Below are 16,352 nucleotides of genomic sequence, written 5' to 3'. Positions count from 1 at the left end.
AGTGATATATGAGGTGAATACTTAGTCTCCAGAACCTTACATTCCATCTTTCTGGATTCAATATGGCCATTTAAGTCACAATCACTGTGACTTAAGAAATATAAAGGCCTGTTAAGAAAATGATAGTATATATTATAGCACTGACATCTGCTTCTAGAATTCAGATACAGACAAAAAGAACACTTTGAAGTAATTCTAGTATAACCTAAGTTGGAAGGGGTCCACATGGATCATCGAGTCCAAGTCCCAGCTCCAGACAGGATCACCCAAAATTCAAGTTCTGTATCTGAAATCATTGTCAAATACTTCAGAACTATGGCAGCTTGGGCCAAGACCAATGCCCTGGGGAGTCTGTGCCAGTGCCCTACCACCCTCTCAGTAGAGAAACTCTTCCAAATATCCAGCCTGAACCTCCTACGACACAGCAATATAGAAAAATATTTTACTATTGAACCTCAAAGATTAACTTCACTGTAATCCTGCATGTTTGCTGAAGCGTTGATCTTACAGGACATTTCTTGAAACTAATCATTCTTTTAATTGATAGCAGTTTTCCAGTAATTCACTTGCACACATCCTTGACCCTTTGTTCAAGATCCTCATCTAAAACCTTTGCACAAGACACTGAAGCAGACATGATGAATTAAGTGGACAGGCATTTCATTAATGGAAGATTTGAAAGCCGTATGCTTCATAAGGCATTCTTAAACTCATACTAGGCTAGTAGGATTCTTGGAAATCACAAAGATTACAGTTGTTTGCAAAAAAGTTAGAGGTGTTGAAAGGCGGGCCCATGTGAACCTAATGAGGTTCAACATAGCAAAGTGCAAGGTTTTGCACTTGCATCAGATTAGCCCCAAATATGTAATACAGACTGGGAGAAGAACTCCTTGAGAGTAGTCCTGAGGAGAAGGGCCTGGGGGTCTGGTGGATGAAAAAATCAATATGAGCCAGCAATGTGCCCTTGCAGCTCAGAAGGCCAATGGTGTCCTGGGTGACATCTGTAGAAGGATGGCCAGCAGGGACAGGGAGATAATTGTCCTGCTCTACTCTGCCCTCATGAGTCCCGATGTGGGGAGTCCAGGTCTGGGGGCCCCCAGTACAAGAAAGATGGAGAGCTGTTGGAGAGGATCCAGAGGAAGGCCACTAAGATAATCAGAGGGCTGAAGCACCTCCCCTGTGACGACAGGTTGAAGGAGCTTGGCTTGTTCAGCCTGGTGAAAAGAAAGCTGTGAGGAGACCTCATTGCAGCCTTCCAGTATTTTTATAACAGGATTATAAACAGGAGGAGAACCAACTTTTTACGAGGGTAGACAGTGATAGGACAAGGAGGAATGGTTTTAAGCTCAAGGAGGGAAGGTTTAGTTTGGATGTTGGGAGGACATTCTTTACAGAGAGAGTGGTGAGGTGCTGGAACAGGCTTGCCCAGAGAGACTGTGGATGCCCTGGAGAATCCTGAGCAACCTGATCTAGTGCCAGATCTGGAGGTTGGTGGCCCTGCCTGTGACAGAGAGGTTTGGAACTCAATGATCCTTGTCGTCTCTTCCAACCCAATCCATTCCTATACTAGGAACAATGTATTTTTGTTTTATGTCCAAGACTTTTATGTTAATTGGAGTACGAGAGTAATTTGGTCTTTCATTTTACATTTTATTAATATTTGATCATTCACTATTTGAACTTCTGATCATAAATGGGATAGTCCAAGTACCACCCAAAATTCAAAGAAACTCTAACTACTGCTTACCATATTTAGTGAATAAAAACAACAATATAAGTAACCATATATCCATTAAGTGGTACAAGAACAAAAGATTACAGCTTCATAGAATTTCACCTGTTTTTCTTGATTAGATCCTAAAGACAACAATATTTACTGACAAAGAGATGTAGCAGCCTCTATAATGTTGAATAAAATAAAATCAAACGCTATTTATATATGGTGGAGAATGCTCATTCTCAATCTCAAGTAAACAGAATCATGGAATCATATAATTGTTAAGAGTTGGAAGGGGTCTTTAAAGGCTTTCTAGTTCAGCTTCCCTGCAATGAAGAGACACTTAGAGTTAGGTTGCTCAAAGCCATGTGCAGCCTGCCCTTGAGTGTTAACAAGGATGGGGTATCTACCACCTCTCTGGGCAACCTGTTCCAGTGCTTCATTGTTCTTATGGTAATATATTTTTTTCTTGTATCTTATAACCAGTTTATCTTTTGCCTTCTCCTATGCCTCATTTCTGTAACATTTCAAGTGTGCTGCAGTGTTGTCAGCACATTTCAGGGTAGCAAGTTGAGGGCCCCTGCTAGCACCCTGTCCCTCTAACCTAGCAATGCTATCACACATCTAAGTAAATAAGCAAGCCTTCATAATCCAAGAATGAAACAGCTGAGCATACCATATTTGATAATGAGAATTGTTGAAAGAAGTTTTTTAAGTGAGAGTAGAAACTGCAGTTCAGTACTGAGAAACATCGCAAGAAGTTGCAGTACTTGACAGGCTTAACTAGCAAGATTATTAGCTTAACTCATTTTAAAGGAAGGGAAACTGACTGTACCTCAGGAAGCTTCAAAAAGCAGCAAAAATCAACAAACAGAAAAAAAGAGAAAAAAACCCTCAAGTGCTACATTAATTAGTGTTATTCTGCATTTCCATTTTACTTGCAAACGTGTGACAGACCAACCTGATCTCATTGCTTCCTCACTTCTATCACTCTGGTAAACCATAAGGTTAAGTTACAACTGGTACAATGCTGAAGCTTCAGCCAACTGTTTTTAAGTTTAATGTTGAAAGCACTGTGCACATAAAAAATGCTACTTGTCAGCTGGGCTCTCATGAATCCTTCTCTTACACAACTGTTCCATATTCTTAAAGATCAATATTTTTATCCTCTGGACCATTTCTATAGCATACCTGTCTCCTGAAAATCTTCCTCTCCACAAAGTTATAGATCAAAGTGAAGATAATTTTCATCTGTGTTTTCTCATGGGAAGTAACCCTCACTTATAACACAAGAATTGAAGTACAATTTTATTTATCTAGCATCAGCTTCCACCTGGCACTCATTGGCACTGGTAGCTGCTCTGCTACTCACAATTCAATTAGGGAAAATACCCTGTGCCTTTTATATGGGTGAATAAATTTACAATAATCAGGGCACCTTAATTTATATTTGTTAAAAACTCACTCTTTTGTTTTACATAAAGATCCAAATAAGGCCTTAATCCTACCAACAATTTATTTCAGCCTCAGTCACTGGACAGATTAATTCCCAACCTTTTTTTCATTCAGTTCTCCCATTCTTGTTTTGTAACAGAGTAATAAAATTTTGGTTACCTCATCTCTATTTCCATATATAATTCTTGCATACAAGGAATAGTTACAAACACACACACCCCTCACCTGTATCCTGCAGGTTAACAAGCTGTGCAATACAACTCCAGGGACCCTGCACTGAACAATACTGAATAATGTACATAATTATAGACTACCAAATTAGACTCAAAGGGACCACATTTCAAGTGAAATGATTTGTAGTTGTACTTAAAGATTTCTATTGAGTAATAATATTCCTGTGCTTAAACACAAAGGTTGGGAACAGCAACAAACTTTCGCATTTTCATGCAGTCCAGAAAGTGAAAAACAGACACGAGGAATACTATAACAGCTTACTTTAATCTACTGTAATTTATCTACATTTTGGTTACTTGCAACCATAGGAAGAAAGTTTAATTCATAGTCCACAAACAAAATTTGGTGGCACTTTGCACGCAGTTCTCATTCACATGGGAAGCAATTTTAGCAACCTTTACTGCAAGCATCTAAACATTATTTACTACATGGCACATTGTTTAAGGTTACTAGTGTACCCACATAGCAAGCTGTAAGACCTTAAGCAAACACAGTGTTATGAACACTAGCAGAAAAAGAACTGCATTTAATACTAAATTTGCCAAGATCTACTTTTAACCTATCAAAACAATATCTTGCAATCAAATCAAAATCTAGTCACTTTGAAGTCTATTGTTTAGAGTGTAATAAAAAGCTATTTGGCAAACTAGTGAACAAACAGTCCCACAAACCATCCTCAACTGCTGCCTTTCTTAAGTATCCTCACTGACCTAGTATACTTGAAGTCCCCTTACTCAATACTTCCCACATGTGGTTTTTCTTTGTTTTTAAGTAGGAAAGCTATTTTGTATTAGGATTCTTTCTGATTTTCGCATTTAAAGAGAAAGGGAAAAAAAAAAGTGCAAAAAATTCATCTGTCTCCAAAAGGGAACTTCAGGTTACAGAGTGTTAAAAATAATTACAGCTCAGTCATAGTACCTACAGTTTCATCACAGTAGGCTTAAAATTTGTAAATGCTGATGTTTGAAATAAACAATTTTCATTCTAAAAGTTTGTCGTTACTGTCTTCAGTGCTACAGATATCTGAACTAAACATAAATGCACAAAGTGTTATTAATTCAATGTAAGCAACATTTGGTATTCCAGAATCTTGGAAAAGGGACACGTTAACATGTACATGGCAGCAGTGACGTATGTAATGTCAAGCTTCTGTACTTTTCACACATTTTTCTATTTGCCAAAAGTAGACATACTATAAGCAAGTCTCCAAGCTTCAAGATGGTTTATAAGATTAGATAGTGACCAATCTCTGTGAACAGCTTTGCTTAAGACTGCAGGCAGGACAGAAGCCTTAATTGATTCTTGCCATTTTAAATATTCCTTTATCTTTAATCAGTTCCTCAACTCATTTTGTACCCACCTTAAACAGTAAAGAATGAAAAGCTCTTAATACTTTCCCCACAGCACAGCATTACAGAATCATGAATTGTAGGGATTGGAAGGGACCTCTAGAGATCACCTAGTCCAACCCCCTGCCAAAGCAGCTCCCCAGCCCAGGTTGCACAGGTGGGCATCCAGGCAGGTCTTGAACGTCCTGTCTCCAGAAGAGACTCACCACCTCTCTGCGCAGCCTGTTCCAGTTCTCCATCACCCTCACTGTGAAGAAGTTCCCAAGCACATTCGTTTGGAACTTCCTATGCTTCAGTTTGTGGCCATTTCCCCTTGTCCTACTGCCTCATACTGCTGAGAAAAGTCCAGCCTTATCCCTTTGCCCCTTGCTTCATAGATATTTATAGACATGGGTCAGATCCCCTCTGAGTCTTCTTTTTTCAAGGCTGAACAGACCCAGGTCTCTCAGTCTTTCCTCATAAGGGAGGTGCTTCATGCCCTTTATCATCCTTGTAGCTCTCTGCTGGACTCTTTCCAGGAGATCCCTGTCTTTTTTTTATGTTCTGGGGAGCCCTTTTCAGCATTTTTCTAAGGAGATGCATCCCGTGTAGCTAACAAGAAAAGGTTATCTCTGATGAGATAGATAATGTACAATGACTCAGTGCTCACATAAAATGTTAATTAGAGTCAATTAAATTATATCCACATAGCTAGATCTACTGCATAGACCTCTACCATTTCCATCCAAGTAAGCAATCATAACTTCCTGCCACCTTCCATTTTGGCCAAAATAGAGAGATATGAGGCAAACAAAGCAAAGTTATCTGAAAAACTGCAAGGAAGTTATTTTAGTCAGGATACAAATGCAGCTTTGAGAAAATTTCTAGTATGGGAAGCAATTTTTCTCTTTGTCCAACACACTGATTGCTTTCTTCTCCACACCTTGTCTCCACTCTGGTCCTGCCTGATTTCACCCACTTTAGAATGCCAAGCAGGTCAAGACATGAATCTAAGCACTGCCCAACATAGCATTTCATTGTTAGTACTTTCTGATCAGATTTTGGTCCCTATTGTTCCAGCCCAGGTATAATTTAGGACATGGATTCCCAGAATATAGTATGGGCAAGCCTGTTTTTCTGATGGGAAGGAGTTCAGCATAGCTAGAGAGCACTTAATTTAATTGTGTAGGCTGAGATACCCTCCCTTCTCCAAAACTTCAGTGTAATTTCATCTTCTGCATCCAGTTAGTTCAGTTAGTTGCAGATCTCTCCCCATCTTTCTATCACAACATAGATGAAGAATAAAGGCAAGACTTCAGCTCTGAGCCTTCCCCATGCTACTCCTGCCCTTTCCTCTGCCTCACCATAGCCTGCAGTTCCCACCACACTCAGAACAGGAAGACAGTCTCTCATCCTAAAGAAGATTGAGCATTCAGGTACAGAAGTGAAGTGCCATCAGTTCTAGTCCTTAACAACTCCTAGACCTCCACTACTTAGTCAAACAGCTGAGCTCCTCCACCACTCCTTACTGGCTCCTGAACCCTTCATGTGTTTTATTGAGACATCTCTTGCATTCTGTTTTCCCAAGGCTGAGCTCATTTTGGTTCACCTCCTAGCACTGCAGTTTGATAGCCTTTCCTCCCTGGTATGAAGTAGAAGTTGGGTGGTGGTAGAGAAACTCTTTCAGAAATCTATGAATGCTTTGTGTGTGTGCATGCCCTAAAGGAAACAGGGAAAAATATAAAAAGAGAACCACACAGAAGTGTGTAGTAATAGATAGGAAACAATCAAGTTCCCTAGCAGTCTTGTAAAATATAGCCTCCTTTTTCCTCAGCTGTAGCATGTGCTGAGGTCAGAGCATATCCTCAGCTTTATTAATGAAGATCAAAGATACACTCCCACGCACATGAAGCTATTTAATAGAAAACAGAGTGCATCCCTATGATGCAAAGGCCATGTATTTATTCAATGCTATATGTCAAATATTTCCAAAGGTCTGAGTACATCTACATTTCTTAAAATACCAACAGAATAAGAACATGAAAATTCCTAAAGAACCATTCTGTTTGACTGAAATTTCAACAAGGCATCAAATACAAGGAATTTCAGTAGTTATGTGAATAGATACTGAGCACTGCAATGTGGATATCTCAGATTCAAAAACAGAGCTTGCAGCTCCAGTTGAATGAAAACTAATGTAAAGTAATGATGCCATTTCACACTATGACATCTTCATTCCATAAATCCTTCTATGCAGATAAACTAGCAGCTACATTACAAAGTGAAATTTGGAAACTTATATGACCACATGATGAGAATGATATACTGCTAGCCAAATGGTTCAAGACATACACTGAGTATCTGAAGTAGTATTTATTTTTGATAGCTTGCATTATCCAGCTGCTGCATTACACTAGAATAAAAACACAAAAGATTCTTCCACAGGTTATACTCAGCATTTTTTGAAAAGAACATCTTAAAGAAACTAAAGATTTAGAAAGAACAGTTCCAAAATTATATGTATAGAAGATCTAATCCTATTTATACAAACAATGGTCAAATGTGTTTCCTTAAAAGCCAGTTAAGTAGACATCGCCTAGGAAATGACCAGAAACATACAAAAAAGACCATGTTTTATAATATTTACAATAAATAGCATTTAAAGGTAAGTCTATGTGTCAGTTATTAAAAACCAAATCAATTTCACAGGAAAAGAGTTTATGAAATGCAAATAAGTAACAATAGGCAAAACATAAAAGAAGAGAATGTTACATAATGCCTGAAACATGCCTATGTTTTGGCTCTAAATACTTAAACAAAAAACAAAATAAAACAACAAAAAAGACGCCCTGCATACTTTGCACTAAGTAATTTCCAGCTTTATACCACAGGACAGAGATACAAAGCAGCGTTTGAAATTGGAACTTAAAATGACAAACTAAACAAGTAGCTTCAGACAACTCAGTCATTAAATGAACAGTTTATGTGACCAATATTAAAGCTGAAAGTAATAACGATTTACTAAAGTTGGTCTTGTTATTTGTTTTAATTTCGTCATTTAATATAGGGAAATTAATTCAGCTCTGTATGACTATGAAGTGTTACGAAAACAGATATGTGAGCTGCTGAACTCAGGACAGTTATTTCAGACACTGTTATTGATGCATATCATTATAATATGTAAAGTAGTTTTGGTAAATCTGTTGGATTACTACACTGACTGACTTAACGCAATACAAAATTACAGACGTTTTGACAGAAATCTTATAGCTTTGACTTATTTTTCCTCAGTAATGCTTAGATTAGTAGGAGGAGCTGAAATTATAGGGAGCACCATCTATAAGAATTTTGCAATAGAAAGGATAGCAAGACTTGTGAAAAAATAAGTGTTATGTAAAAATTTAATGTTAGTAATGTAAACCACTTTACAGATTTTATTATATTCCTCCAAGCAGAGCTCAGTTTTTACTTTAAAGAAGAGCTTGTTATTTCCTATGATATTTTGTTCTTAAATTCTTAAACTTCCTAATGCTAAGCTAGTAAGACAAAAATTTTACACCATGAAAATCTCTACAGAAAAAAATCTTATGCTCAGGATATAGATAGTGTGTTGTTCAGACATCTGATGCTACTCAGAAGCACAGTTTAAAATTCTGTATTCATATTATTAACATAAACATAAATGCACATTAAATTGCTGCTTATATAAACTATGTAATATCCACTCTTATTTACTCCTCTTTCTTAAATTGATAATTATTTCTCAAGTATGTAAGCGAAGCTAATTAAACATGACTTCTACATACTAGAAAGAGTATTTTGTTTGCAGAAAGTGTTTCCACCATGATGTACCTTAACTACAAGAGGTTTACAGAGCTCAGTACAGTACACTACTCAGTGCCTACAATTCTTTATTACACTTCATTGGGACTACTCTGAGCAGTGGAGTTACTCCATTACTCCTCTGTGCCCAACAACTATATTACATACTCACACCCACAAAAAAGATTTAAAAGAAAACAGGACCAAGACCAGACCTTCACAATTTAACCAAAAGTTTTACAATTGTTCTGGCTGTTCTGTGCTAGAACATTTCAAGAATAAAAGCTTTATAAATTAATTCTCAAGTGCATACTTACCAGTTAATAGGATGATTTGTACATGCAGGTTTAATGACCTAGTGCCTCATGTGGCTAAAGCAGTTTGAGCTGAGGTGAGTTCAGTATAAGTCATGGGATTGAGCTTTACTAGAATACTCAAAGGAATTTAAATGATTATGTGCTATGTGTAGCCTTCTCTAAATGCAAGTCTAACTTACGGAAGATTTCAAAATGTAAAAAGGTAAAGTTTTTATGTAACTAAAAAAAATAATAATGTTCTGTGATTCTGTTTGCATTGAAGTCCTGACAGTTCTATCCAAAAAAGGCTGGTAAGTCTGTTGCTTATTTTACAATGCATCCTTATTACCTTTTCCTTGCTTCAGTTCAGGTGGTTGCCTTCTACCTACATAAATCTCCCAAACTGAAAACCTGCCACTACCCACAGCAGTAAGTTCAATATTTTCCTGCTTCTTGTTACGTTTATCTGTTAATAATCTAAACACTGTAGCCTTGTATCATGCTTTCAACATTAGAATCCAGTACTCAGTTGGTCCCTAGATACTGAACAGATCATTAAGTATTAATCATCAACACTACTTACCACATTGAAATCTAAGTTTTTTTCAACCCACTCCTTGGCTTCCTTGAATTCTTCTTTCATTTCCATGATGAACAGTGTATCAAGGGCATCCACTATTGTTGCTCCTTGAATGTTACCTGAAATAAATAAAGTCAGTGATACACTTTCCAACGAAAAGTTTTTCAGTTACATCTAATTAATTCAAATTAATTCAAATTAATTCTAATTTCAAAATCCAGTTTTAATTAATCCAATTAAGAATGGGATATATAGGCATTCAAGAGGGCAACTAGTAATTCACAACCTTAAATTTGATTTCCATGCCACTACAAAACATCACAATATTTAAGTAGTTCTTCCACTAAGGCTGTTTTGAAGAGTGGCTCTAATGCACTGCATTTTCAGCCATGGTTTTTATATTTTTTAATACTGATAAAACCATTCACTGTTGCCATGGTTTTATGACATTCACAGAAGATAATAAATCTCATTGAGAAATGACTGACTCTGAAAAAAAATAATCTGTATTGTTTGTTTTTATACTCAGTAACACATATAAAGCTTTAAGAAGCAGAAAAGCGGTGATCACACTTCAGTTAGGCCAGCCCTTCCATAAGTATTCTCTCCAAAACAAACAAACAAACAAACAACAAAAAAAAACCCTTCTCTGATATTATGCATCATCATTTAGCCTGCACGCAATACCATTATGGGGAACAAAGGCAAGCGTGTGTACATCTGAATTTCACAGCTCAGAACAGGCTGCCAGATGAAGGGTTTCAGAGAAAGTTCTGTGTGTCTGTGCAAGTCATGTCCTTCCACCTCTTTTGCAGAGATGGATAAGAGTTAGTTTACTACCCTTCAAGTAATTGCAAAATGAAATGTCACCCATATGTTCACTTTGACGTGGATTAAATACACATTCATGAAACTGTACTAAAAGACTGTTGTGGAGGGTGGAGGAGAAAACAAACCAACCCAAATTACATTCCCATGTTTCCTTGAAATTTATGACAACCTTCTCAAAACAGCATTTAGTCTAGAAAGAGTTTTGATTCCTATTTACAAAAGACTGTACAAAATTCAGTTTGGGACAATTTATTCAATGTGGAATTTATAAATTTGGCTCCAGCAATCTTCGTAATTAATGCAAATTACTGTTAAGATAATCTTTAGAGAAGACCCTAGACACAGCAGTAAACATCTATACCTGCAAAATAATTTAGGTTGCAAAACCAGAGAAAGTCATTAGATCTAATCCCTCTTTCTCCAGCAAAGCTAATGACTCAGGTGGATAATTGATTACTCAATCAGGAATAGATATCCCTTGGTAAATAACAAGAGAGTAGCAGCAAAGAACTTCACAGAATTTGAATATAATCCTGAGATGCTAGATAAAAAAGTGAACTCGGTTTTGTAAACTCTTGCCATACATCAAGATTGAATTATTCCATATCTGACTTAGAACTTCATCATTTCAGTGAATTCTATTGCATTCACCATCACTGTGGTATTCTGCTTCCTTGTGAAATGGAGGAATGATCAAAGGCCTCCATATAACAGGACTGACATAACTTCCTCAACTTGAGATTGCAGATAGGAAATAACTTCCCATTTTTATCCTCTCAAAAATATAATACTAGTTAACACTTGATCAAGCCTGATCAAGTAAGTAGCAACCCTGCCCATGGCAAGGAGGGTTGCAACTATAATGATCTGTAAGGTCACTTTTAACCTAAGACATTCTATGATTCTGTGATTATTATATGTTACTTCATAAGTGTAATATAACTAGACACTTTATCATTTTTAGCAGTTACTGATTGCTTATACCATGTATCGTCATTTCTGGAATGTCCCCTTCCTACTGTAAATAAAGTCATCTATGTTTTCTCACAGATACTCCAGCAATAAAACTGCAGCATTCTTTGGAGCGTGAATACTGTCTTTCCAGAGCTTACTTGGAACCTGGCTGCCCTTCTCCCATATTAAAGGAAATGCATCCCCTTAAACATGTCCAAGTAACTTATACTTTTACTGAGCTCATGAGAAAATGAGAATGAGTACAGAAAACTGCTAGAGAATGTGCTCAAGAACCTTACTGCAAAGACTATACATATTTAGTGACTAAACACACACACACACAAAGCTGCTCATAGTGAACTTTTCAACTGAGCTCTACCTAAAAGAAAATCATCTATAACCTTATCTGCTTAAGAGGATTTTGATAGGCTCAATGCAATGACATTCTTTTGTGGTTATCTCTTCGTAAAACAGCTAACATCATCTCAAAACAATCAACATTTCAATTTTAAGGATGAGTGCTTGAGTTGCAACTCACTACTTACTCAGAAGTAGAGAATTCAAGCATACTGAGAACCTGCCCTTGGAGTTACACGTTACTTTTCCAGGCTCTGGCCTACACAGAACCAGAATGTGCCCTACTTCGAGTAGAAACACACCACTGCTGAGCAGACAGAAGAGAATGGGAGAATCTCTAGTACATTTTATCTTGTTTGAAAAAATCTTATCTATTATTCTGAAGGTTCCAGAAGACAGTAAGATTTAAGTAGCTAAATTTGTTGCAAACAGTTAAACTTGAAAAAAAAAAAAAAAGAAAAAAGAACACACAGAGGGATGTTGGAGCACTAGTTCAGAAGCCAGTAATGACTTGAAAATAACTGTAGTTTATGCTAAGTTAGCCAACTGGATAATCCAAACTTAAGAGCATTAAGGACATCGTGTAGCTCTTCATCTATAACCAATCAAACAAACAAGAGGAAAAAAAAAGATAATAAAGTTAAATGATCATTTCTTAGTATGGAATAAAAACACATTTCACAAGCCAATATATGCTATGCTTCTCAGAGCACATCACATAAATGATCAAATAGAGTTATCAGTCTTGTTAGCTTCTATACAATTTTCCCAAGAAATTACATAGACGTCAAGGTCTACAATAGACTGAGATTATTGTTAGGCATTTAAAATACATGCTCATTTTCATAAGACATAATATTTGGCAGGAAAATTGTCCTGTTATATGCTTAAAAAACAGCTATAAATTTGCTTAACACCTATTTACAAAAAGAGCTGGCAAAGCTGCTAACTCCAAGTTGATGATTCAAAGTTGACATAGGTAGGAAAAAGCTATCACAAATAATATTCCAAGTAAACGCATAGACCTGAAGTAATTATGTATTTATATAGCAGATAATACAATAAATTGTATACTCAGGGTATAGAAAATGGACTGAAATTCATAAAATGTAAGCAAGAAGTGAATAATTGATAATAAAATGATAATCAGATGTGCAAGCCTACCAAAGTGAAACAGTGTCTACAAAACCTCCAAACCAATTACTTGTATATGCTAGCTTTGGGTTTATGTGGCAAGGTTTTGGTATCAGGACAGATACAGGAGTGACCTCTGTGAGCAGAGCACAGCACTGCCCCATATCAGATCATAGCCAGCTCCAAAAGGGATCCAGACCCATCACCGCCAGAGCTGAGCCACGGGCAAATGCTTGTGTCACTGTGAGAACAGAATGAAGAAAGGGAAATGCTTCTGCACAAGAATATCTGAGTGAGAAGATAAGAGAAAAACAGCCCTACAGCCATCAAGATCAGTGCAGAAGGAAGGCAGGAAAAGCTCTAGATGCAGAGGAGAAGTTCCCTGCAGCCCAGGAGAGCCCCATGGAGGAGCAGGCTGTCCCCTGCAGCCCATGGGCACCACATGGAGCAGATCTTCATGTACAGACATAGAGAAGCCCATGGTGCAGTAGTGGATATGGCCAGAATGAGGCTCATGGAAAGTCCTGGGCCAGAGCTGCAGCCCATGGAGAGGGGCTCATGGTGGGGCAGGAGCGCTGGAGGAGCTTCTGCCTATGGGGACCCATGCTGGTATGGTTCCTGGAGAATGGGCCTTGCTGAGTATGCATTTCTGAGTAGAAGCAGTGCCTGAAGAGCTGCAGCCCATAGAAAGCCCACACAGGATCAGTTCAGGAAGGTCACCATCCCCCTGGAAGGGATCCCACAAGAAGCAAGGGTAAGGAAGGACTGCGGAGGAGTGGCAGAGACAGTGTTATGGACTGATCACAGCCCCCATTCTCCTGCATCACTCACAGGGGAAAGGTAGAAGATGATGGATGGGGAGGATGAGAGGTGTTCTTAGCTTGCTTTTAGTTTCTCATTTCTCTTCTTTGTTAGTAATAGGCAATAAAGTGTATTAATCTCTCTGTGCTGAGTTTGTTTTGCTCATAATGCTAAGTGGTGAATAAACTCCCTGTACTTATCTCAACCCTTTAGCCCTTTAACATTGCATTTTCTCTTCCCTTGAGGAGGGAGATGAGAGCAGTTGTGGTGTTTACCTGTCCATCAGGGGGAAACAACCACGATTTTACTTCCTTTGTTAAATCTGCTTCTGCATTAACCTCTCCCCTATACTAAAAGCATCACTTCTTCCATTTAAGTGACCAACAGAGAACATATAAAATAGCCTACAAGATAATTAACTGAAGAGAAAGCAAAAGAAATCAGTCAACGTAACGTAACATAATGTTGATTATCTAACAGCATCTAAAGATCCTTTCAAGTTTAACAAGGTGATATCTTTAACAACGATCTGGAAGAATCTGAAAGAGACTACTGCCATTGTGGATGATGACTCAAGATGACTGATTATCTAGAATTTTGCAAGAGGTGGATAAACAGAGCAGCTTAGATTGTCCCTGTGTAGTAAGCAATAAGTCAATTTAACAATATCCTTTTTAATATCCAAAAAAGCTATGTACACAGAAGAAAATTGGATTACATTAGAGAATGGAGTAGCACCTCCTGAGTAGGCAAGCAGAGAAGAAAATAAATTAAAAATTTGGTCACAGAAAGAATAGTTTCATATGAGTTTCCAGGGAGATAGCACAGAGGAAACTGCTGTCCTTGGATGACAAGCTTACTATAAATGCTCTGTGGCAGAATGTATGTGGACATATGGTTTAAGAAATTCAAACGTCTCATGGCCAAACTGTATGGAAGACAGGCCAAGAAACTTTTATTTTTCTGTCTCAGGCTTTTAGACAAGGCTTTTTTTTTTGTTTGTTTGTTTTTTGCTGGGAGAGTCAAATATAGCACACAATGAGGTTGCCAGAATTAATGCATGTTGGTGCATTTAATAACTTGTTTACAACTTTCTTCCCATATCAAATTTTCATTCTCCAGAACTTTCACATTCCTTACCAACAAATATATTTGGACACATAACACACACACACGTACTTGCATGTATATTTTTGAATCAGATAAAGATTTGTAATTTGCAGGCATGTCAAAGAAAACACTACATGGAAAAGTTTCAGAAATCTGTTTTAATGCATTTCCTATAAAAGAATGGAAGATACACAAAGATTACTTTCCCCTTATCCTTCTTGAAATTAACAGTTTTTCTTCTTCTGACTCAGTATCATACTCGGAATGGAAGAAAACTGAGGAAAAGTATACAGCAAAACTGTGAGGAATTGAATGAACTATGAAATGACTTCGTGTCATTCTATATGTCTCCTTCACCTGTAAAGATCACTAACCAAGAAGCATCATAAACTTGAATATCTTGTTGTTGCATACACACAGAAGAGGAGTAGAACATTTTAGGTTTTGTTTTTTTTTTTCCTGAAAAAGTGATATTTTTGTGTTTCTGAGTTGAAACATGAAAACTAGTATGTGACATTTATATGTATTATATAAATGTACACACACACAATGTTTTTATTTATATATATATGTATACACATAAATGTGATGGAAATTCAGCATTTACAAAATAAAGAGTAACACTTCATAAATGCAAACATTCAAAAACAACTTTCTTATATTACTATCGAATAACTAATTTAATGACTGTGGAAAAGAAAAAAATATATACACAACTGTTGAATTTGAGCCCCACCTTGATCCTTCAGACCTGTCATTGTTTTTAGTCACTGAGGAAAATTTGCTTCATCACCTTATTGTAAGTTGAAGAAACTGAGACAAAGCAGATGCTTTCTACTTTGTTTTCTTCCTTCAATTTGTCAATTTATACTCACAATTCCAGCTAAAAACACAGAACTATAAACAGCTTTCTTATTAATCTAGACATTAAGAACAATTTAGATTTACTTGATAAGAGAAAGTAAGACTGAATATTTGTAATATTAAATACAAGAAAGAAAAAAATCAAAGCATCTAATTCTTTCCAGCTGTATACACATACACATTGTACAATAACATTTAAATAGCATTATTTTCAATATATTAAAAAAATATATACAGATTTGACAAAATTAACGTTTTGACTGGATTTGTAAGTTTCTTAAATTACTATTTCAAAGGCTGACTCAGATTTTTGAAAGTGATTTCCTTTAAATAAAGGAAATGTAAAGTGTCAGGCATGATTATTAAGATGTAACATGCCAAAACATGAAACTTGCTCATAAACTGTCAATTCCCCAGCAACATTTCCAATTTCAGTAATTGTTACCAGCTGCCAAGAATGGGGAGAAAAAGCCTACATACATATATATATATAATGTATATATATATATATATATATTTCTAAAACAAATCTGTCTTCTCACATGTGCAACATGAAGCAATGAAGTAATATTTCTACAATGCTCTTCTCATCTCAAGTATTTTATTGTTTTACACATTCTAGATACAGCTCTAGTGCCTATTGAATTGCTCTTGGAATTTTTCCTCCACTGTCTCACCCGTTTTCCAAGGAAGTCATTAGCAACCACCATGTTTCTGGCACTCATTCAGCTCAGCTACACATTTTGTAATAAGCCTTCTTCTTTTGCTTGTTTTAAACGTCACCTATTGATTTGATATTTCAACCCTATACAAAGGATAGTGTTCTCTATAAGAAACAAATCCTTATTCACTCCATCTATTTAACTTCT

General features: G+C 36.8%; 1 protein-coding gene across 1 annotated transcript in view; it reads right to left on the bottom strand.

Annotated features, from left to right (window-relative positions):
- MAN1A1 (mannosidase alpha class 1A member 1) overlaps positions 1–16,352 on the bottom strand; it is a 133,159-nt gene that overhangs the window by 80,607 nt on the left and 36,200 nt on the right. The window contains exon 3 of the mRNA XM_065734660.1: positions 9,436–9,551. Coding sequence (XP_065590732.1) covers positions 9,436–9,551 — 116 coding nt within the window. The remainder of the gene's footprint in view (positions 1–9,435; positions 9,552–16,352) is intronic.

The sequence above is a fragment of the Cyrtonyx montezumae genome, unplaced genomic scaffold (assembly GCF_038088225.1).
Source record: "Cyrtonyx montezumae isolate F1298 unplaced genomic scaffold, pur_monq_1.0 scaffold_0, whole genome shotgun sequence".
NCBI lineage: Eukaryota > Metazoa > Chordata > Aves > Galliformes > Odontophoridae > Cyrtonyx > Cyrtonyx montezumae.
This window is presented reverse-complemented; position numbering and strand designations above follow the sequence as displayed.